Here is a 23,044-nt window from a genome sequence, read left to right as displayed (position 1 = left end):
TTAATCCTTCTGGGCGCCCATTTCCTTTTCCGTAACATAGAACGATAGTTCCTGCCTCATAAGATGGTCATTAGAATTAAAAGGCTAAAACCTGTCAGGGACTTAGAGCAGTGCCTGGGGCACCCTAAGTGTCACTACATGGGAATCATTTTAATATCTTGGAAACTGAGGCTCAAAGAGGTGAAGTGACTTGCCCAAAGTCTCAGAACCAGGGTGGGAACTCAGGTCCTCTGACCCTAGACTAGGGCCCAGCCTGCCCTGCGGTGTGGCCTTGGCCAAGGCCGTGTATGTGTTCATGGGGGTGTCTGCTGATGGCCTTGCAGACCTTCACAGTGGGGCAGCAGGTTGTCCACGTGAAGTCTCCTAGAATCTCAGAGGGCTGAAGGAAGCTTGGTGAGTCCAGCACGCTCATTGTGCTGGGGGGAATCTGAGGCTCCCTCACTTCCAGGCGCGGTTCTGGCTGCGTGCACTGCCTCAGTGGGCAAGGAGAAAACCCTTGTGCTCAACATTGCCCTCTAAAACCCCTTACATTTCCCAGGCCCTCAGCCCCCAGCAGCTCAAAAGCCAAAAATCAACTTATTCTGTTGCATGTCAGTGGTTGCTTCCCTGCCCCTGGGCAGTGGAGGTGAAGGTCTGGTTTGCCCAGGCTGGGAGCAGAGGGGTAACTGCAGATACCTTTCTTCTCCTTGGTCACCAACTGCCAGGAGTTTCATTTGCAGAAGTCAAATGTAGGTCTGATGCAGCATCTAGATTAGGTGCTAAAGGATGGTGGGACACAGGTCTCAGGTATCCTAAGTCAAGAAGGAAGACGTCCATTGTGGAAAGTCAGCCTTAGAAGCCCAGAGATGTGTGGGCTGGTACCCTGGTTACACCCTCTGTCTCATGCATGCATCTTGCTTCCTCTGAGTTAGAAAAATAAATCCCTCCCCACATAGCCTCCCCACTCCTGCCTACCCGTGGAGTCGCCACATTCCCAGGAGCTGGGTTGGTCTCATTCCATGATCCTGTGAGGCCCGGCCAAGCGTGACATCATCCATCACCATGACAGTGGTTCCAGCGGCTTGGCTGCTGGAATGGGACACGCCTGGATGAAGCCAAGTGACTGGGAAGAAGAATGGGCAGGAGGTAGTACTGGGGAGGTGCAGGCTGAGTCAGGAGGCTGCTCACAGGGAAGTCAGGCCTCCCAGACCATCAGCCCATCACACGTTAAATTCTTTTTAGGGAGAGTCTGTGTTTGTGCTACCGCCACCCGTCTGCCAGTGTGTTGTACTGTGGACGCTTGCATGTTGCTGTGATGCTGGAAGGTATGCCTGCAGTGTTTCAGATACCAGCAGGGTCATCCATGGTGTACAGGTTTTAGTAGAACTTCCATTCCAAGACAGACTAGGAAGAGAGGTCTGGCAACCTACTACCAAAAATCAGCCAATGAAAGCACTGTGGATCAAAAAAGAATATTGTCCAATATAGTGCTGAAGATGAGCCCCTAGGTTGGAGGGCACTCAGAATACACAGTGGCCACAACAATGGATTCAAACATTCCGAAGATCATGGGCATGGTGCAGGACCGGGCAACGTTTCGTTCTGTTGTACATGGGGTTGCCATGAGTCTGAGCCAACTTGTTGGTAATTAACAACAACGTTTGTGCTGACCTTCTTATTTATGAAAAGAGTTAGAGTACCATCACCCACCTTCATGGAGCTTCCAGTCTGATGGGGGAGGCCCAGCACCTAGATGCTTGGGAACATTCAGACCCAGAGAGGCAAACACACACTCACTTTCTGATCCCAAGCCAGTGCAGGACTCCCCAGGTGCTCCCAGCTCTTGCCCTTCTGTGTGAGTTTTCTTGAGCAGGTTTCACGTGGCCCAGATTGATAGACCCAGTCCGTGTTCTTGGCTGTGGTTGTATGTGCTTCTGAAAAGCTGTGTACAAACTGAGTATCAACTTCTTTGATTGCATGGTGGTTCCAGAGATGCTTTATCTTGGTTTTTAATTGCTCATCACTTGGCATTCATTCCCACAAATTCACCTTCCTGTTTTTTCAGGCTTCAGCCTGGTGCGGTCCAGTCCAGAGGTGGACAGAACAAGGATCCTCAGTGACTGTTGCCTGAATAAAGGCATTACCTGTGACATAGAGCAAATTCTTAAATACTCTAGGAGAACACATTTGAAGGAACCAGGAAGGGAAGCCTTTTGTGGTGGGAGAGATAGCACTTCTCACAGCCTGCCTTAAAACGGTGCAGCTGCTTTGGGAAACCATCGGACAGTGTCTCGAATGGTGAAATACTGAGTTACCATATATCTCAACAATTCCACTCCTAGGCAGATACCCAAGAGAAACGAAAACATATATCCACACAAAAATTTGTACAGAAACGTTTATGGCAGCAATATTCATAACAGCCAAAGGGTGGAAACAACCCAAATGTCCATCAACGGATGAATGAATACATAAAATGTGGTATCTCCACACAGTGGAATATTATTTGGCCATAAAAAGGAATGAAGAGCTGATATGTGCTAGGAATGTGTTCTGCTGCAAGTAACACGAAACCTCACAAACGCTGGTTTAAATAACTATGGGGTTTATTTTTCTACTGTAATAAGGATTCCTGGCATGGGTAGGTGCCAGCCAGGATCCAGGCCCCTCCTATCTTTCTGCTACCCAGTCTTAGCTTGTGTCTTCTGTCCTGTGCTCACAAGATGGCTGCTGTGCCTCTGCCATCATATCCATGTTTCCAGGAGGAAGAAAATGGAAGGGCAATGATAAAGAGTCATTGCCAGCTTTCTGTGACCTTTTTCTATAAAGAAAACAGTGGATTTCCCAGTACATTCCCAGTGGATTTCGGTGTACATCATAGTTGACCAGAACTAACACATGCCACCCTCTAGCTGCAAAGGAGCTTGGGAAATACAGTGTTTTAACTGGGCACATTGCACCCCCAAACACAATTGGGGTTTTCTTGGTAAGGAGGCAGGTGGGTAGATGCGGTGTGAACACACATATGTGTGGCTTTGTCTCCTCTGTCAGATCGTCAACCACCCAAAATGTAGGCACCATGTCTCGTTCCTCCCTGTTCCCTCTCAGCAGCAAGCATGGAGCCTGGCACACAGTAGGTGCTTCCTCAAATGGTTTGGGGGAAAACTCTGTCCTTCCTCTTAGAGAAGAGCTACCAGTCTGAAGGCAGAGGCCTGGCTCTTGCTCTCAGGGAGCCCCCAGTCAGACTGGGGAGGCATAGCTCCCTGCCCCCCCTACCCAGGTGGCCATCACACATCACACAGAGAAGCTTGCACACACCCTCCGAAGCATTAGCACGTGCAGCTTCTCTGGAGCATGCTCAGGTCGTGCAAGGCTGGAGTAGCAAGACTGCTGCATGGCCCATGCACCGCCTCCCAAAGGCCTTTTGCAAAGGGAGAAAAGACCCAGGAGAGCCAAGATAGGGATGGGGGCTGCCTTTCGGGAACCTCCAGTTTCTAGGAGCGAAGGTGGGGTTTGCTTCTCACCCAGATGGGGCTAATGAAAAAGACAAACCAGAGCCCAAGGGGATTCATTTTCCAGCAAAGGGCAGAGGAGTGACTCCCGGGGGTGGCAGAGTGAGAGGGCAGTACTACCTGGCAACAGCTTCTCTCCCCTGCGGCAGGAAGGCTGCCTGCCTGAATCCCGCCCCCCCCCCCCCCCCGGGAAGCCTCAGTCGGAACTTTGCTTGCCAGCAAAGGTTAGGGCCAGTGCCCCCCTGGGAACCACCCGCCTTGATGGTGCTGCCCGGCAGTTATCAATCCCCCCCCACCCCCATTTGAAACCAACCTGAGACTTGGGGCAATGTGCACAGCCCAATGCTCAGTTTACCAGCCTCCTTGCAGCTAGGGGTGGGCATGTCGCCATCCTGGCCACTGAGCTGTACATAGCAGTCTGCTGGGAAAGCCACTGTTTTCTTTATAGAAAATAGCCCCAGTAAACTGACAGTGACTCTTGCCCTTTGCCCTTGGGCCTGCAGCAGACACTCTAAACATTCACTGATTGTGTAACTTTGCTGCGTCTTAATTTCTGCCTCTTTAAAATGTGTTGTTAGGTGTCGTTGAGTCAGTTCTGACTCGTAGCGACCCTTCCTTCGTATAAGGGAACAAAATGTTGCCCGGTCCTGTGCGGTCCTCACTAGTCGGTGTGTTCGAGCCCACTGTTCTAGCCGCTGGCAGTAAAATGGGAGTGATAAAAACAGCCACCCACCCCACCTCCCTCATAGGAGTGCCCAAGGATCAGCAGGAACGTGCAGACAGAGGTTTCTGACTCACTAGTGGCAGAGCTGGGCTGGTTCTTCTGTAAAATTCCTCCTGACCAAGTTACATCTTGAGATGTTAGGTTTTCTTAAAGGGAAGTTCACGGTAATGTGACTGTGCCATGTTAGGGGCAGGGCCTGCACCTAGCTAGCCCAGCTTTGGCCTCCACCACCTGGGGCCTGGGGGCCACCTCCTGCCTGACAGTAGAGAGAAGAGGTGGAGTCCTCTCCCCAGGGCCCTGCTGTCCCGCCCTTTAAGGTTCCGGCCCAGCAGGCCTGGAATTCCAGCCCTGGTGACCTAAGCTGCTGTTCAGCCAAGCTGGACAAATAGTGGGCAGATCCGGCAGCAGGAGCTGGGAAACTCAAAGCTGGAATTTACAGGGCTGCCCAGGACCCAGGCCCCCACAGGGTGGGTCTCCCCGGGCTCTTTGTGGCTTGGCCCCCGCACTGCCTCTCTGTCTCCAGCTGCCCTGCCTCCCACCCTGTTCTTCCCTGAGGGCAGGGGCAGAGGGCAGGAGGATGAAGGAGGATCCCCTGCAGGACCAGAAGGACATCTTGTCCTTACACAGAGCTGGACAGCTGAGACTCCACCGCAGGCTGAGTGTGCAGGCTTGAGCAGCCAGGACTAGGCGGGAGAGTTCAGCTGTAGCCTCCCCTGCTGCTAGCCATGGGTATTGGGGGCTTCACTGTGGAACCAAGGAGCCTGTGCTGTGAGGAGGGGCGTCTGGTGGGAGTGAGAGGCGCTCAGCCTGGCCAAGAGCCTCTGGGGGAGGAGGAGGATGGCACCGGGTGTTTGTTTTTTAACAGCGTTGTTGGTGGTACTGTTAGGTGTCGTTGAGTTGATTTCAACTCATAGCGACTCCGTGTGACAGAGAACTGCTCCATAGGGTTTTCTTGGCTGTAATCGTTACAGGAGCAGATCGCCAGGTCTTTCTCCCTTGGAGCTGCTGGGTGGGTTTGAACTGCCAACTTTTTTGGGTTAGCAACCAGCCACTTAGCCATTGTGCCACCAGGGCTCCTTTTAACAGCTTTGTCAGGTATAATTCACTCACCATACAATTCACCCATTTAAAGTGTACAGTAATTCGATGACTTTTGGTACTTTCACAGATAAGTAGGATGATGATCACTGTCAATTGTAGAACAGTCTGTCACCCCAGAAAGAAACCCTGCACCCTTTAGCAGTCACTCCACGTCCCCCCTCCCCCCGCCTTTGGCAATCACTAGTTCACTTTTTGTCTCTATGGATTTGCCTTTTCCAGACATTTCATGTAAGTGGAAACATGCAATATATGGTCTTTTGTGTCTGGCTTCTTTCACTCAGCATAATGTTTTCAAAGCTTATCCATGTCATAGCGCGTATCAGCTCTTCATTCCTTTTTATGGCCAAATAATATTCCACTGTGTGGAGATACCACATTTTATGTATTCATTCATCTGTTGATGGACATTTGGGTTGTTTCCACCTTTTGGCTGTTATGAATATTGCTGCCATAAACGTTTCTGTACAAATTTTTGTGTGGATGTATGTTTTCATTTCTCTTGAGTATCTGCCTAGGAGTGGAATTGTTGAGGTATATGGTAACTCTGTATTTCACCATTCGAGACACTGTCCAATGGTTTTCCAAAGCGGCTGCACCGTTTTAAGGCCCCAAAAGCAGTGCATGAGGGTTCTGTTTCTCCACATTCTCGCCAACACTTGTTATTATCTGAAGTTTTTTATTCTAGCCATTATAATGGGTATAAAGTGGTATCTCATTGTGGTTTTGATTTACATTTCCCTAATGGCTAATGAGGAAGGAGCCCTGGTGGCACAGTGGTTAAGCGCTTGGCTGCTAACCAAAAAGGTGGCGGTTCGAACCCACCAGGTGCTCCTCAGAAGACAGATGTGGCTTCCATAAAGAATTACAGCCTTGGAAACCCTATGGGGCAGGTCTGCTTTGTCTGAGTCGGAATCGACTTGACGACAACAGCTTTTAATGGCTAATGAAGTTGAGCATCTTTTCATGTGCTTATTGGGTATTCGTATACCTTCCTTGGATAAATCTCTCCAGAACCTTTGCCCAATTTTTAATTGAGTTATTTATATGTTATTATTGAGTTGCACGAGTTCTTTGTATATTCTAGATGCAAGTCCTTTATCAGATATGCTTTGTAAGTATTTTCTCCCATTCTGTACATTATCTTTTCACTTTCTGGATAGTGTCCTTTGAAACACAAAAAAGTTTTTAATATTGTTGACGTCTGTTTCACTAATTTCTTCTTTTTTTGCGCGTACTTTTGGTGTCATATCTCACCACGTGTTAGGAAGCAAGCACCTTCCCCCACTGGGAAAATGAGGCAGATGATGGACAGTTGGGCTGCGCTGAGTTGTTCTAAGGGGCTCAGAGTGGGCCATGGGGTTTGAAGTCTCAGCAGGGAATTGGGGTCCCTATCAGCTTCCTGGGCAGTGGGGGTCAAGCGCTCTCCTGGCCTCCAGCTCTTTCCCGCTGGGAACCCAGCCAGTTGAGGGCTGGGACAAACGTCTAGACAAGGATCAGCTCCTCTGATTGGATCAGATAAGAGGTGAGAGTAGGAACAGCCAACTGGTGGGCTCGGGTTCAGATCCCGGGACGGCTTCTAAGCAACATGGGAGCTTGGGAGAGCCGTCTCCTCTTTCTGAACCCCTGTTTTATCGCTGTTGACTCAGCCTTGGGGCCTCTGGAGGAGGCCGCCAGGGTCTCAGGAACTAACTCAATCGTCTGTCCCCAGCCATGAAAGCCGACCGAAAGCGCTTAAAGGGTGAGAAGACGGACCTGGTGAGCCAGATGCAGCAGCTGTACGCCACGCTGGAGAGCCGCGAGGAGCAACTCCGCGACTTCATCCGCAACTACGAGCAACACCGCAAGGTCGGCCAGCCTGGCCCTGCCCGCCCTCTCCCCTCCTCCCCTGCCCCACCCCCTTTCCTCCCTTCCCCTACCCCTTTTCTTCCCCTCCCTACCTCTGTCCCCCATCTCCTCCCTTCCCCTCTCCTGCCCTGACCTGCTCCTACCCTTTTCCTCCCCTTCCTACTCATCCTACTCACCCTTCCCTACCCTTATCCTTTCCTCCCGCCTCCTATCCTCCCCTCTCCTCCCCTCCCCTCCGGAGACTTGCTGCCTTCTCAGCCCAACACAGGATCTGTCCTCCCAAATCCCAAAACGCAGATGAGGTGCTCATGTCACCTTAGTGCTTACTTGGTGAGGCCTCTGATGTGTCCAGTCTGGGCCTGGACACCAACATGAAACTGTCACGGCCCCTGCTTGGGAGCTCTGTGTCTCCTGGTCCAGTAGGCCTGGGCAGGGTGGTGTAACGGGTAGTGGTCTGGGCTCTGGAATCAGTCTGGCCTGGGTTCAGATCTCGGTTCCCCATGTGTATGCCTTTGGGCATCTCACTTAACCTCTCAGAGCCTCAGTTTCCTCATCTGCACAACACTGATCATGGCACAGACCCAGCAGAGCTGCAGTGGTGACTGTATGGGATGGTGAGAGAGCTCCGCACTCCGTGCCTGGCATGTAATCAGCCCTCAGCAAATGTCAACCGGGACTCTTACTCTTCAATAAAAGTGTGAAGGGAAAACTAGGGATCACTGGTGAGGCAGCAGGAAATTCTATCTGCAAGGAGGGAGTCTGGGAGGGCTTCATAGAGGAGGTGACATAGGAGATGGGCTCTGTGGAATGAGTAGCAGTTCATGGGTCAGATCACAGAGGAATTTGACTCAGCAAATATCTAGCTTATAGATATGGCATGTACATGCCAAAGAGGGTACTGAAACGTAAAGAAAAAAGAGTCAGTCTTCTGACTGAGCAGGCCTCAGTGAGCCACTGCGTCTGCATGAAGATTTGTAACTCTCCAGTGTGCAGGGCAGAAAAACTGTTGAAAACCACAGTTAGGTATATGACACCGTGTGACAAGGGCTGTGACCAAGGTTCACGAGTACAAGGGGAAGGAAATAGAGGCAGGAAGATCATTCAGCTTGCACCTTCGTTGCGACGTGAGGTTTGAGCAGTTCTTTGAACAGTCAGAAGGACGGCTGGTCGGTTGAGTGAGTCCATTCACAAGTCCGTTCACGGATGGTGAGAGGCCAGCGCATCAGGGGCCACATTTGAATGTAAATTCTTCAAACACCCACCGGTGATCTTCACAGTGACCCTCCCTGCCACTCCCCAGGCATGCAGATCACCTCCTATCCGTGATGACACAGTCCTGGGAGAGGTTTCAGGGCCATACCCCTCAGTCTTGGACAGTGGTCTGGGGCTGTGAGCTGCCCCGGTGTCAGCCCCAGGTGCCAGCCCTGGCTCCCCACCCTGCCTGCTCCAGCTGCTGCCTTCAGTCTTCCACACCAGAGGAGCTGGGTCCCTTTGAAGTGGGCCACCCTGCGCCTTTCATTGGCTGAATACAGTGTGGATTGCAGTCAGTGGGCGACCTGTGGAATCAGAGAGGAAGATGGGGACTCTGCTGCTGGAACATCTCAGGACTACACTGAGCCTGCCTTTTCAGTTGCCTGATTTGATTAGGGGCTCATGGGCCTGGGGCCTGGGACTTATGGGAGGTCTCCCTCACCGCCATCACCATTGGCCACCAACAGGGACCAGCCATGGTACTTTTCAATCGCCTCATCGTTCGATTTGTGGTATTGGCAAAGAGTATTGAATATACTGTGGAGTGCAAGAACAAACGAATCAGTCTTGGAGGAACTACAGCCAGAATGCTTCTTATAAGTGACTCTCTTAATTTGGACACGTCATCAGAAGGGGCCAATCACTAAGAAGGACATCATGCTTGGTAAAGAAGAGGGTCAGCGAAAGAGAGGAAGACCCTCCATGAGATGGACTGACACAGTGGCTGCAACAATGGGCTCAAACACAGCAATGATTGTGAGGATGGTGCAGAACCAGGCAGTGTTTGGTACTGTTGTACATGCTGAGTTAATATTTAGGGGAACAAATGAGTGATTCTTATCCCCTCCTGTTTACAGGGCAGCCCATGGTAGACCACAGAAACAACGTCCTGCTGGTCCCCATGAGCCACGGGTGCAGTGCATGTACTTCAGCAGCATTGTGGCCAACCTGGGGTTTAGTGGCAAATGCTTCTCGGTGTCTTTTAATGGGGCATCACATAATGTTTTTATAACTGTGTGCATACGGGGGAGTAAAATTCCCATGAGAGCACCATACCATTTTTTAAGTTGTAGGCACCCCCAAGTCCAGCCAGCAGTGGTGGTGCCGTGGAAGCTGCTGAATAAGCAGAAGCCTTGGAGCCGTGGGCAGCCATGGGTGGTGACCAGCTGAGTACCAAGTGTCACCATTATTGAATAATTTTATGATACCCTTCAGTGAAATTTGGAAAACACTCATTTTTTAAAAAAATTACTGTCTTAAACCTGATATTAAGTGGAGAGGGTGACTCCTATAGTCCCAGCACATCAGCAGAAGAACAACGTGGTCACGATCTTTAGTCATTGTCAGGCCCAACCTCATTTTACAGATGGGAAGACTGAGGCCCTGAAAGGTTGAGTGATTGACCCAAGGCCACATACTCAGCTAGTCTGGAGAAACTGAAGCCACAAATCCTGGTTTTATTCCTCCTTTTCCAAGATCTTGCACAAGATAAATGTCCCTGTGGACAGGACTAATAGGACCCTCAGTTTACCTACCCTTCTCAGCCCCAGCCTCCAGCCTGCCACGGCCCAACCAGCTCATCGCGGGGACCCCTGCATACCTCACCTGGAGCAGGCAGCAGGTTCCCAGGTCCCTGAGCTTCTGGGGGACAGTGGGGCAGGCAGCACAGGCCCAAAGGCTGCTGAGAAACCAGGGGTCTTGGCCTACCCAGAAAGTGCACAGAATCGCAACATCCCAGAAAGCTGTGCCATGTCACACGAGCGCAGTTTGGAGGGGGGTTTGGGGACTCTCCATGAATCCAGCTGGAGAAGTTCTCATAGCGGGCCGGCGTCCAGGCTGGGGGCTGAGGGCTGGACACGGGGTGACCTTGGGTGGTGAAGTCACTTTTGTAGCAGGCCACCTTCATCCTGCCTGCCATCCCCTCCCCAGCCAGGCCTCTGTCCCGTGCAGCCCCTCCTCACTGCACCCCCTCCCAACCTTCCACCCTCATGTCCGCCCTGCCCAGAAAAAGGACACTGACCCTGAGTTCCAGCAGGCCAGAGGACTTCAGCTCCCTGGCATGGCATCCAAGGCCTTACACATTCTGGCCAAGCCCTACCCTCATAGGTTCTGACCACCCGCCCCCATCAAGCTCCAGACACCCTAGGCGGGTCTCCTTTCTGTTCTTTTCCTGCTTCAGTCACCAACAGAGATTGAGACCTCTGCCATTTACTCCCTGTGGGGCTGGGAAGTTATTTTACCTCTCTGGGCCTCAGTTTGCTCATCTGTAAAATGAAGCTAATCATAGTGCTTGCCTCATGGTGGTTGTAAGGTTTACATATAATAATGCACCTAAGACCCTCAGCAACATACTTGAGAATTCTGTGACGGTTGCTGCTCAATCCTGCTCTCCCACTGCCAGGGAGTACTTCCATGGGTGGGGATGTCTGAGTCTGCACCCAGTTCAAGAGCACCTTGAGGGCCTTTCTGCCTAGCCTCAAACCCTCAGGTGGCTTGTGACCAATGGAATCAGTGACCACAAAGAAACATAGGCCCTGGGATCATCCTCCTAATTCAGGGATGTTTGGTCAGCAGCCTCTTGTACACCTGCTGGGGCAGCTGTTACTCCAGGTGTTCAGTTCCATAAACTGCATTTCCTGGGCCCCTTCCATGGCCCTGGCCCACTGCTGAGGCCCTGATCTGGGGGTGGTGCCCAGGACGTGGCCCCTGCCCCTGGGGGCGGAGCTCTCCTGGGTGTTTCTCCAGACTGCACAGTGCCGATGTGTGACCCAGGGAGCCGGCGCCTGTCATCTGTGGCACTGTCCCCACCTGAGCACAACTCCAAAGAGATGGGAGGAGGAGTCATAACCAGAGGTAGAGCACCCTCTGCCCTGAGATTCTGGCCTCCGGAACCTGAAATTATCACTCTGTGATTTATCTGTTGCTTTGGATATTGTATTACCCGTTTCTTCTGTCATCCTGACACGTGGTATTGGTGAGAAGCTGGTGTCCCTCGACTTGCAGTGGACTGAGCAGAAACTCACACACAGGTGGCCTGACTCTAGATCCAGGTGACCCGAGTTGCCCCCGCCCCCATCCTCTGAGCCACAGTGAGGACCTGCACGTTGGTGGCGGCAGAATACGTGTCTTCTCCCCTCATCTGAGCCGTGAGAACAGTCATAACAGTGGTGTTTGTAGGCAGAGTCACCGCTGCTATTGTTAGCCGTCATCAAGCCAGCCTCCAACTTCCGGCAACCCTATGGGGAACAATGGAATAAAACACTGCCTGGTCCTGTGCCATCCCCATGATTGGTTGCAGATTGGACCGTTGTGATCCATAGGGTTTTCATTGGCTGATTTTCGTAGATCACCAGGCCTTTCTGCCAGTCTGTTTTAGTCAGAAGCTCCACTGAAACTTGTTCAGCATCATAGCAACACGCAAGCCTCCGCTGACAGATGGGTGGTGTCTGCTCATGAGAGTCATTGGCTAGAAATCGAACCCAGGGTCTCCCACGTGGAAGGCAAGAATTCTACCACTGAACCACCATTGCCTCACTAGTGTCATAACAGCCACGATGTGTTCATTCATTTATTCAACAGTGTTGATTAGCTACTATTAGCCAGGCTGCCGTTCTGAGCCCCGCATCAACACCGATGAATTTAAAAAGTTCCTGCTTTCATGGAGCAAGTAGTATGGTGTTTAAGTGTAACCTCCATGAGGGCAGGCATTTTTGTCTCTGTGTGCACTGCTGATGGCACCCATAAATACTGGTGGGATGGCCGGCATCAGTACCAATAAGAAAACAGCTGGAGAGGGACCAGGCGCTCTCTTGGGTGGTGGCCAGGGGAAGCCTTGGAGAAGACACTTGAGCAGCGGTCTGCAGGGCACCAGGCACTGTGCTGAGCTGTCCATGTGGATTCTCTCCTTCAGCCCTCACAGTAACACCCTGAGGTACATGTGATATTATCGCCGTGTTACAGATAAGGAAACTGAGGCACAGAGATGACTTGCAGCTCACCATTGCAAAGCCAAGATTTGACTCAGGTTCTCTCTCTGGAACCAAGTCACAGCTCTATGACAGCCCCAGAGGAGGAGCCAGATTCTCCCTGGCCTTCTTGCCACTCACTGTCTGAAACAGGGGCGGGGTGGTAGAGGAGGCCAGATGCGGCTTCTCTCCTCAATCCCAGGCCACTTGGAGACCTTGAGTTTGCCTTTTGATTCAGAGAATGCAAAGACAGTGGGTGATGGGTGCGCAGGGCCCACCCCTGGGACCCATCCTCTCAGGAGGGACACCTGCTATTCTGAAATCTCTTATCGGAGGTTACACCCCAATTCAGCCATCTGTGCCTTGCCTGCTGGCTTTGCTCAGGGGGACTGGCACAGCTGGGGGCTTGGCCCTTCCCTGGGCAGCCAAGGAGAAAACAGTCCATGCAGGAGGCCCAACCAGAGGCAGGCTGGGGCTAGGTGCCTGGCAGGGGCTGTGCTGCATTCGGCCACACACCAGGCGCAGCCCGTTCCCCGGCCATGCGGCAGTGAAGAACCCGGCAGTGGCCAATGCGACCAGGGGAACAGGTACCTCCTTGCTGCAGTCCTTATTTTCTCATGATATACTCATTTTCCCAAATAACAGAATAAAACAAAGAAACAACTATTGCACCCTAACTTTTTTTTTTAATTTTTTTTATTGTATTTTAGACGAAGGTTTACAGAACAAATAGTTTCTCATTAAACAGTTAGTACACATACTGTTTTATGACATTGGTTAACAACCCCATGACATGTCAATACTCTCTCTTAACCTTGGTTAGGTTCCCTATTGCCAGCTTTCCTGTCCCCTCCTGCCTTCTAGTCCTTGTCCCTGGACTGTCGTGCCCCATTAGTCTCATTTTGTTTTATGGGGCTGTCTGATCTTTGGCTGAAGGGTGAAGCTCGGGAGTGACTTCATTACTGAGCTAAAAGGGTGTCCGGGGGCCATACTCTTGGGGTTTCTCCAGTCTCTGTCAGGCCAGTAAGTATGGTCTTTTTTTTGTGAGTTAGAATTTTATTCTATATTTTTCTCCAGCTCTGTCCAGGACCTTCTGTTGTGATCCCTGTCAGAGCAGTCAGTGGTGGTAGCCAGGCATGCACTCTGACTTTTAAAAACGACTTGATTATTTTATAAATAGATCAGAGGTGATCTTTTAATTAACAATAAATTACCTTAAGTGAAATCTTATTTCTAACTCCCCACCTGCCTCCTTCCCCCAGCCCCTAGTAATCTCTAATCCTCTTTTGCCTCTATGCGTTTGCCTATTCCAGATACTGCGTATAAGCAGGGTCATACAATATTTGTTCTATTTCATCTAAGTTATTTCACTGAGGATCACATGCTGGGTTTTTTGTTTAATTTTATTGTAGTAAAAATATGTATGACATAAAATCTGCCATTTCAGCCTTTCTTAAGTGTACAGTTCAGTGGCGTTAATTACATTAGCCATATTGTGCAGCCATCACCACTATCTGTTTGCAAAAGGTTTTCATCACCCCGAACAGATACTCTGTACCCATTAAGCAATGACTCCCCATTCCACCACCACCCCACCCGCCACCAGCTCATGGCAACCTCTGACCTACTTCCTGTCTCTAAGCATGTGCCTGTTCTGGATATTTCATACAAGTGGGACCACGTTTGTGCTTTCGTGTCAGACTTCTTTCACTTGCATCGTTAACTTTGGCTGCTAAGGAGGTCCCTTGCCTGAAGTCATTTTGTCTTTACAACAGTTACGTGAGGCAGGTGGTAGGACCTCCATTTTACATATGGAACAACTGACACTTGAGGAGTAAAACGACTTACCCAAGGCATTCATTCGTCTATTCATTCATTCATTCGTCTGTTCATTGAGAAAATAGTGACTGAGCAGCTCCTAATGGCTTGTCTCTATTCTAGTCTCCCAGTTCTTTTGTGGCAGAGCCAAGATTTGAACCCAGGGCTTTCTCACTCCAGAGCTGGAGCTCCTAACCCCGTGCAGGGGCGTGCGGGGGGCTCCCTCTTCTTTCGCTGGGCCTGAGGTCGAGCACCTGTGAAATACCCTTCGGCCACAAGGAGGCCCCTGCCTCTCATTGCAACACCATGGTGCTCTCCCACACCCGCAGGAGAGTGAGGATGCCGTCAAAGCCCTGGCCAAGGAGAAGGACCTGCTGGAGCGGGAGAAGTGGGAGCTGCGGCGCCAAGCCAAAGAGGCCACGGACCATGCCACGGCGCTGCGCTCCCAGCTGGACCTGAAGGACAACCGGATGAAGGAGCTGGAGGCCGAGCTGGCCATGGTGAGAGCCCCTCCCCGACTCAGGGAGGCCTCGGCACCTGCTAGAAGTGACCCACCGTCCCTGTTGGTGGCGTGTTGACATTGTTCCCCCCAAGAGTCCCAGGGTGGAACAGATATGAGGAGGGGCAGGGGCAGGGCAGGTTTGTGACACCCTATCCCTTCCCTCCCCCCATACGGGCCCCATCAACCCGCAGAGCAGAATAGCTGCTCATTCACCTGCCTGGACCTAGGGAGTGTGGGATCACTCGGAGACCATTCTGGCATCTACAGTCTCCGCTCTACTGTTAAAAAAGGAAGAAAACGTTTGGGAGGAAGTGCACCAAAATATTTGTTGTGATTGTTTGTTGCTGTCAAGTCAATTCTGACTCATGGCGACCCCATGTGTGCAGAGTAGAAGTGCTCCATAGGGTTTTCAAGGCTGTGACCTTTCAGAAGCAGATCTCCAGGCCTGTCTTCCGAGGCACCTCTGGGTGGGTTCGAATCACCAACCTTCCAGCTAATAGTCGAGCACTTAGCCGTTTGCATCACCCAGGGGTTCCAGAATATTAACAGTGGTTATCTCTGGGTGGTAGGATTACAAGTGACTTATTTCCTTCATTTGAGTTGATTTTCAAATTAATCTGTAGTGAAGATGCCTTTCTGGGGTAATCAAGGAAAAATTACCCAAAACAAAACCACAAACGCTTCCAATCACTTTGAGCAAAGGTTGCAAAGCTTGTGTGTGGGGACACAGGTGGCCATCCAGGCTGGTGGGAGAACTGCAGTCCAGGGTCCTGGAGTTCTGTTCTGCATCCTCCCTGTGTGACTTTGGGCCACTTACTGAACTTCTCTGGGCATCAGTGCCCTTTATCTGCTAGGGAGGAGAGGAAGAGCCCCTTCATGCCCCCCTGACTTCCTCATAAGGTGGCTGGGTGGATCCAGGGAGCTTGGTGAGAAGGACCTTTGAAGGCTTCAAGGTGAATAGTGAGGGTGGCCAGGGAGGGACAGCAAGGGGTGAGGGGAGATAGTCGTCCTCCTGCAGAGCACAGTGCTGGCTAACAGTGTGGCGATGGAGTGGGTTCTGGATTCAAATTCAGCCCCCTATGACTTCCTTACTGTGTGACCTTGGGCAGAACCCTTTACCTCTCTGAGCTTCAGTTTCACTAACTCCAGAAGTATATACCCCATAGGTATAACATAACACATGGGAAATGCTTAGCCCGGTATGATGGTGCAATGGTTTTCTAGGGTTACTTGCTTCAGGACCAGGCCACCCAGGGCAGGTCAGTGATGCATGGCCTCATGCTACTTTCTGTATCTCCTTGTCCAATGCCGACCCCTAGTGGTGAGAGCTGCCCCTGCCCAGCTTGAGGAGGGACATTACCCAGGCCAGGATAGCTGCAGGGTCCCCTCATGGGAACTTCCTGCCAGCAGCCCTGCTGCCAACTGCAGCCCCGAGAGAAAACCTTGAAGTTGCAGACAGGGAAGTGGGTGCAGGGTGAGACCTTTTCTCCCAGGTCTCCCCAGTGCCCTGCTGACAGACACATGTGTCTTCCTTGCCTGGGGCACTGGCCTGGAACATCCTGAGGAGCTCCGACATCTCTCAGGATTGGGAGCCAGCTCACCTCTGTGTCTGCTCCCACCGTGCCCCGAGGCAACCTGCTATGGTTCTGGCCAACTGAACTCAGGTCGTTGCTTCCTCCTGGCAGGCACCACCCTCAGACCCTCTGCTAGTATGACCCTTTAGAGTGAGTGTTTTTAGCTCAGGATGATGGACTGGGTTGTAACATCAGCACAGGCAGTGTCTACCCATTGTCCGCTCTTAGGTAGAGAGAAGGGGCTTTGCCAAGCACTGTGACAGTTCCAGTGTTGTTGGGGTGTCACCTGACTGCAAGCCCCTTCTATTCCCTACCACCTGCAGAATTTCACAACCTAGAGGCCTCGAGGGCCTGCCTTCTCCAGGTATTGTCAGCAGGCCCAGACAGACCAGAGGGGAAGCACCCTCCCTGAGGTGTGCCTTGAGTCCTTGGGTTGCAAGCAACAGAAAGCAGCTCTGGCTAATAGCACAAGAGGATATATTGGAAGGAGCACACAGGTGCAATGGGAAGGTGGAGGACCAGGCTTAGAAATGGGCAGAAACCAAGGCAGCTACAGAGATAGGGAAGCCAGGACTCCAGAACGGTCTGGCATGGTCTGCTTAGCACCCCCTGCTGGCAGAATGAACTCAAACCCTTTGTCGCCTGATATCAGACACGGAACAGAGCAAGAGCTGTCTGGCTGTCCTAGGGGTGGCTACCTACCCTAACCCAGCTCCAGACTTGGGCTTCCACATGTCCCACGTGTTCTCATGGTGTGATCCTAAGGGCCAGGTTGAGGGGGATCTGCCTTGTCCCCAACCTGTATTTAAGGAGGAGCCGGTCAGGTGGGTTGAGGATGGAGGGGCCCTTCAGCTTGATATTGGTTCTTCAGAAAGTACAGATGGTTTCTCTTGGGTTGAACACTGGTGAAGCGGGGCGGGCGGGGGGTGGGGGTGGTCACAGGTTGAATTTGGGAGGAGTTGAGGGAATGGAAGCCATAACCATTTTCTTACAATGTCATTTGAATCAAGGCTAGTCTTCAGAGAACCCGAAGAGTGGGTGACCAGTGTGTTCTTGGACCTCCTTTCTCTCCAGCATTACTGGTCTCACTTTGCTCTTGGCAGGAACTAAGGAGGGATCCCAGAGCGAGCTCTCAGGTGAGGGCCTGACGTGCAGGTGCTCGACTTATTGGTTGGCAGAGAAGCAGACACCAGTGCTGGCAGCACTAGGGATACCCTGGTACAGAGGTTGCGACTCAGAGCTTTCAGACAATGACAGTGGACAATGGCACAGCAGCAGGCCAAGACGTCTCTTGATCACATCTTCTTTTTCCTGTCTCCCGGCTTTCTCCTCAGGCCAAGCAGTCCCTGGCTACGCTGACCAAGGACGTCCCCAAGCGGCATTCACTCGCCATGCCAGGCGAGACGGTGCTCAACGGCAACCAGGAGTGGGTGGTGCAGGCAGACCTCCCACTGACTGCAGCCATCCGGCAGAGCCAGCAGACGCTCTACCACTCACACGCCCCTCACCCCGCCGACCGGCAAGGTGAGTGCTGCCCCAGCCCAGCCCAAGGCTGCTTTGTAGGAAGCTCAGACTTGGCTTCTTTAGGAGGCTACCTGATCTGTTCCAGGCTTTTGGTTCATGGAACTGAAAAGTCTAAGGGATGGACCTCAGGCATAGCAAGACCCTGAGGTTCAAACAATATCTGGTTCTCTCTCTCTCTCTCTCCACTTCTCTGCCTGCCTCTATTTGACCTCTTCTTAGTCTGTCTTCTTCCACAAGGCAGCAAAATAGTCTTCAGCAGCAAAATAGTGCCCAGCAGTTCCAGGCTTTTAAAGGCCTTAGATCTTAAAAGTCTTGAGGAAGAGAAACTATTTTTTCCCCCTGTGTCCATATCAAATCCCAGAGAAAGAGTCTGATTGGACCTGCTTGGGTCACATGCCCACATTCAGACCAATCAGTGTGACTAGGGAGTGGGTACTCCGATTGGCCAGGCTGAGTCACATGGGCTTCTATTACAGGGGAGGCAGCAGAGCTCCTTGATGGACAGCTCCATCCAATCACAGGGCATGGGGAGGGGGGAAGACTTAAGTGTCCCAGGTGTTTGCTCTCACATTATGGGCGGGGGTGGGGGATCTAGCCTCTGAGCAGCATCTGTCCCCACCACCCGTGCTATAAGCCCTGAGCCCCTCGCTGTCCCATTGTACATCTGTAGCCGACCTGGCCCATCTTCTGCTCCCGCTGTGAGTGGCTGCCTTTGTGTGACAGGTGCAGGTGGGGGACAGGCAGCTGGCATCAGCCAACTGACCAGGGTCCCTTACCCTGCTGGGCCTCCTCACCTCCATTTTCAATCATTCTAGAGGCTGGGGGCAGAGCTAACCTTGAGCCAGGAAGTCTTTAGGGGTGTCTGCATTACACTTGCCAAGGAGATGAGTCAGACACAGCCCCGCAAGGATCCACCGGCTGGTAGGGTCCTGCCTTTGCCTGCTGAGGGTGCAGTGTGGCTGAGTGGTGGGGGCCAGGGAGCAGAGGCTCTGAATTCATACTTCCTGAATTCAAATCCTGGCCCTACTGCTTTCTAATGGCTTGACCTTGGCCAGGGTCTTTGGTTTCCTCATGTGTAAAATGGGAGTTGGGTTCTAAACACATCGTGTACATTAAATGTGTGTTTGCTGAGACCTCTGACTACCTCATGGGGTTACTGTGAAGATCAAATGTGTAAAATTTCAAGTACGGGACCCAGCACATGGTAAGTGCCAGGTAAATGTTAACTGCTGCTCATGTCCTCGTCGTCCTCATCGTCCATGGGTGACACAGAGTACGATAAATTCAAGCTGGGGAGTGAGCAGAGAAGGCTTCTCGGAGGTGGTGGTGTTTGAAGTAGGCCTTGAGGAGCAGGTAGAGAATAGAGCTAGGAGGAAGAGCAATCCAGGGAGAAAAGACCAAGGCTGGAGCTGGGATGGTGCAAGCTGGGGTCCGAGAATGAGGTACCTGCCTAGACCTTTTTCCCACCTGGTGTGGTCGTCAGCCCCCAGGGACTCCTGGCCCCTCGCTGTACCTGTCTGTGGTATTTCAAGGCCAGCTTATCTTTGGAGGACAGGCAGCCATCTCCGCGTGGCCTAGAGCAGACCAGGATACAACCCTGAGCCCTCCCTTCCCCACGGAATGAAGACAGGGCCCCTCCCGTCACTGTGAGAGGGGTGAGGATGAGGGGTGTTCTGGCCTCAAGGCTTAGACTCAGAGCTAGTGGAAGTGCTCGTAACAAAGCCCCCTTGTCAGATAGGGAAACTGAGGCCCAGAGAGATGTGACTTTTTCAGAGTCCCGCAGTCCAGGAATGCAGCTCTCCTGGCTCCTGGTCCACTTCCAGGGTGGCAGGAGGGCAGAGATGCTCTTCGAAGGCAGTTGGGGCTTGAATCACATGATGGGGGCAGACTCCTGGCCACCTGTGTCTGAGCCTGCAGGGCCCCTGGTTTGGACAGCTGGCCTGGTTAGGACAGGCAGGACAAACTGACAGATCTGCCCTCTGGGCTTTTCCACCCTCCTCCCCAGTACCTGTCTCCCATAAGCCCATCTCCATGCTTTTTATCAGACACCACCTCCTCCAGGAAGCCTCCCTTGCTCCCCCCCCCAGCTCCATTTTCTGTATCCTCTATGTTCCCATAAAACCAGGTGCTCATCTGGACCAGAGTACTTAACACCCTGCCTCATTATCTCTGCTAATACATTTGTCACATAACTCCTACCATGCGTCCACTGCCGGGTGCTGTACTAGGTACTTCATACACACCTGTTTAGTCCTCACAGCTGTGTGATTGGTACCCCACTGTCATCTCCATTTCATGAATAACAGAATGGATTCAGAAGGGTTAGGAAAGTTGCCCAAGGTCACACAGCCTATCAGTGAACTCATCTAGATTGGAACCTAAGTTCCTGACTCTGAAGCGAGTGCTCCTTCAGCCACCCACCTTCCCAGTTAGGCCGTAGACTGGTTGGCTGCGAGGCCGGTGTCTTTTTCAGGGATATGAGCTTACCTGCTCACATGCTGCCTGCAGCCGGGGGGGCAGTCTGCTGGGGGACTTGGGAGGGCCTCCAGCCTCTGGCTTCTGAACTGCGCAGTCTGCTGGGGGACTTGGGTGGGCCTCCAGGCTCTGGCTTCTGAACTGGGCCTTTCATTCGGTGACTGATTATACAGCACCTACTGCATGTGGGCCCTGTGAGCTCGGGGCTTCAACACGGAGAAGACACCTAGGACGCCTGCCCTCTTGGACCTGGCATCATAGGTGTGCAGACACACACGTAAACACGTGAACAAAGTGAATGATTACAGATTGTAATTAGCGCAGGGAGATAAATGGGTAGAAAACAGGAGCTTTGACAGAAAAAAATAAAACCAGAGTGAGGAGAGCTTTGATTGAGGACGGCCTCTTTTGAGCAGGCTGAGGCCTTGTTATGGACTTAATTGTGTCCACCAAAAATGTGTTGTAAACCCTGACCCCTGTACTTGTGGATGTAATCCTATTTGCGAATAGGGTTTTCTTTGTTATGTTAATGAGGCCATGTCAGCGTAGAGGGTGCCTGAAGCCAATCACTTTTGAGATACAGGCACAGAGCCGAGCAAGCGGGAATAGGGGAGAGACTGATGCCACGTGGAGATTGCCAAGGAACGGAGGAACACTGCAGTTACAGAAGCTGAGGCAAGGATCTTCCCCACAGTGTGGACAGAGACAGCTGTTCTCTAGAGCTAGTGCCCTGTATGCAGACTTCTAGCCTCCTAAACTGTGAGGAAATAAATTTCTGTGCATTAAAGCCACCCGCTTGTGGTATTGAGCCTGATGGGCAGCAGGGCCATCCAAGGGCCAAGGAGGAGAGAGGTGGCGTGTGTCAGGCACTGCCAGAGGCCTGTGTGACTCAAGCACAGTGACAAGGGATGAGGCTGGTGAGGTATCAGGGCCGTGTCACATATGGCCTCAGAGGCCAGATGAGGAGTGTCCCTTTTATCCCCAGAGTGCTAAGATGGCTATTGTTTTTGTTGCAGTGTGAGAATGGATTGGAGAGGGCCAGAGGGGAGCCGAGAGTTGGGAGGCTGCCATGATCTTTGAGGCGAGCAATGATGATGGCCTGGACTCGGGTAGTGGCATTGGGATTGGAGACACGTGGACGGATTTGGGGCACTGTTTTGGGGGCACTGCTAGTGATTGAATGTGGGTGTGAGGGAGAGAGAAGAGTTGGTGGTAGCCTCTAGGCTTCTAACTTGGGAAACTGGTCTTGGCCAGTTGGTTCAGATGGCACCAGGTCTAGAGAACATCCAGGTGAGTGGAGCAATTGTGAACAGAGTCGTAGAGGTTTCTGGAAACTCCTGCATCTTCTCCTTCTCCTTCACCCTGGTTAGGAGGGCTTGTAGGTAGACAAAGATGGATCCAAGGAATATGGGAGGATCTTCCCAGCAGCTGCTTTATGATGACATATGGGGCTGTGGAATAGAAGGGCAGAGAGCTGGGCCAAGTCCCTTCCCTTCCCCATGTTTCCATGTTCCCATCTGGAGAATGGGTGCACTGGGCAGAATCACTTGCAGGGCGGTGAGGTAAAGACAAGGACATTCCCTCCAGCCCTGACTTACCAGCTGTCTGTGCTTTCCAGCAGTCAGGGTGAGCCCCTGCCACTCCCGGCAGCCCTCTGTCATCTCCGACGCATCTGCTGCCGAAGGTGACCGGTCATCCACACCGAGCGACATCAACTCCCCGAGACACCGGACACACTCCCTCTGCAACGTAAGGCCAGCAGCTGCAGGGCCGGCCCAGAGCCCTGCCCGGAGTCTGCAGGGGGCAGGGTGGAGGGGTAAAGATGTACTCGCTGTTTCCTCTCGCCCACCCAGGGAGCACTCTGGCGAATGCATTTCCTGTTCTGTTCTTTCCTTTTGCAAGAAGCGATGGATGTGGGGAGAGAAAGGAATGAGGCCCATTTGCTCCCTCTGTCCAGAAGGGCAAGGAAAATCCAGAGACCCCGTGTCCCCGAGGATGGCAGGCCGGGGTCGGCCACAGGGTCTGTGCAGCCCGGGATTCTGCCTCTGGTGGGCCATGTCTAGGACAGAGGGCTTCTCCTCCCAGATGCTACTCTCAGGAGCTCAGGGACTGTACCAGCATCACCTCATTTCCCTTTACGGCCAGCTCTGTTCTTCATCCAGGAATGGAGCAGAACTATCTTAATTGCCTGTAGATGGATTCTGTTTGCAAACCTTGAGGTGGAACTAAAACTAAGATACCATTTGTCACATTCCCTCCTTCAGCCCTCCTCATCCTCCATCCCAGCAACAGTTGTGCACACAAGTAAGCCAGGAAGAGCCTGAAAATAGCTCCAGGTAACCCTCTGTTGACCTGGCACCAAGAAGAACAGCCTGGCCTGGGCTAAGGACCACCCCATCCTCTTGTGCTCTGGCCACTAATTTAGAACAGAGGTGGGGGACAGCATGGAGAGGTTGGAGAAGGTGGGTGGACATGGGCCCAAGTAACACACGCTTTGTTTCTTCATAGCATTATGCCTGCAGTTCCAGTAAGCAACTACCAGGGGGTGTCCTAGTAATGAGATAACCCAACAAACCCAACCCGTTGCCCTCAAGTCGATTCCGACTCATAGCGACCCTATAGGACAGAGTAGAACTGCCCCATTGAGTTTCCAAGGAGTGCCTGGTGGATTCAAACTGCCAACCTTTTTTTTTCGGTTAGCAGCTGTAGCTCTTAACCACTACACCACCAGGGTTTCCAGTAATGACATATATATATATATATATATATTTTTT

General features: G+C 52.0%; 1 protein-coding gene across 3 annotated transcripts in view; it reads left to right on the top strand.

Moving 5' to 3' along the window:
* Positions 1-23,044, top strand: part of KAZN (kazrin, periplakin interacting protein) — a 576,871-nt gene that overhangs the window by 493,722 nt on the left and 60,105 nt on the right. For all 3 annotated transcript variants that reach the window (XM_004377229.2, XM_012555770.1, XM_012555771.1), the window contains 4 exons: positions 7,025-7,161; positions 14,525-14,695; positions 17,606-17,795; positions 21,889-22,019. In XM_004377229.2, the coding sequence (XP_004377286.1) occupies positions 7,025-7,161; positions 14,525-14,695; positions 17,606-17,795; positions 21,889-22,019 (629 nt within the window). The remainder of the gene's footprint in view (positions 1-7,024; positions 7,162-14,524; positions 14,696-17,605; positions 17,796-21,888; positions 22,020-23,044) is intronic.

Source organism: Trichechus manatus, unplaced genomic scaffold (assembly GCF_000243295.1).
Source record: "Trichechus manatus latirostris isolate Lorelei unplaced genomic scaffold, TriManLat1.0 scaffold00048, whole genome shotgun sequence".
Lineage (NCBI taxonomy): Eukaryota > Metazoa > Chordata > Mammalia > Sirenia > Trichechidae > Trichechus > Trichechus manatus.
The sequence above is the reverse complement of the archived record's forward strand: the minus strand, read 5'-3'. Positions and strand labels throughout refer to the sequence as shown.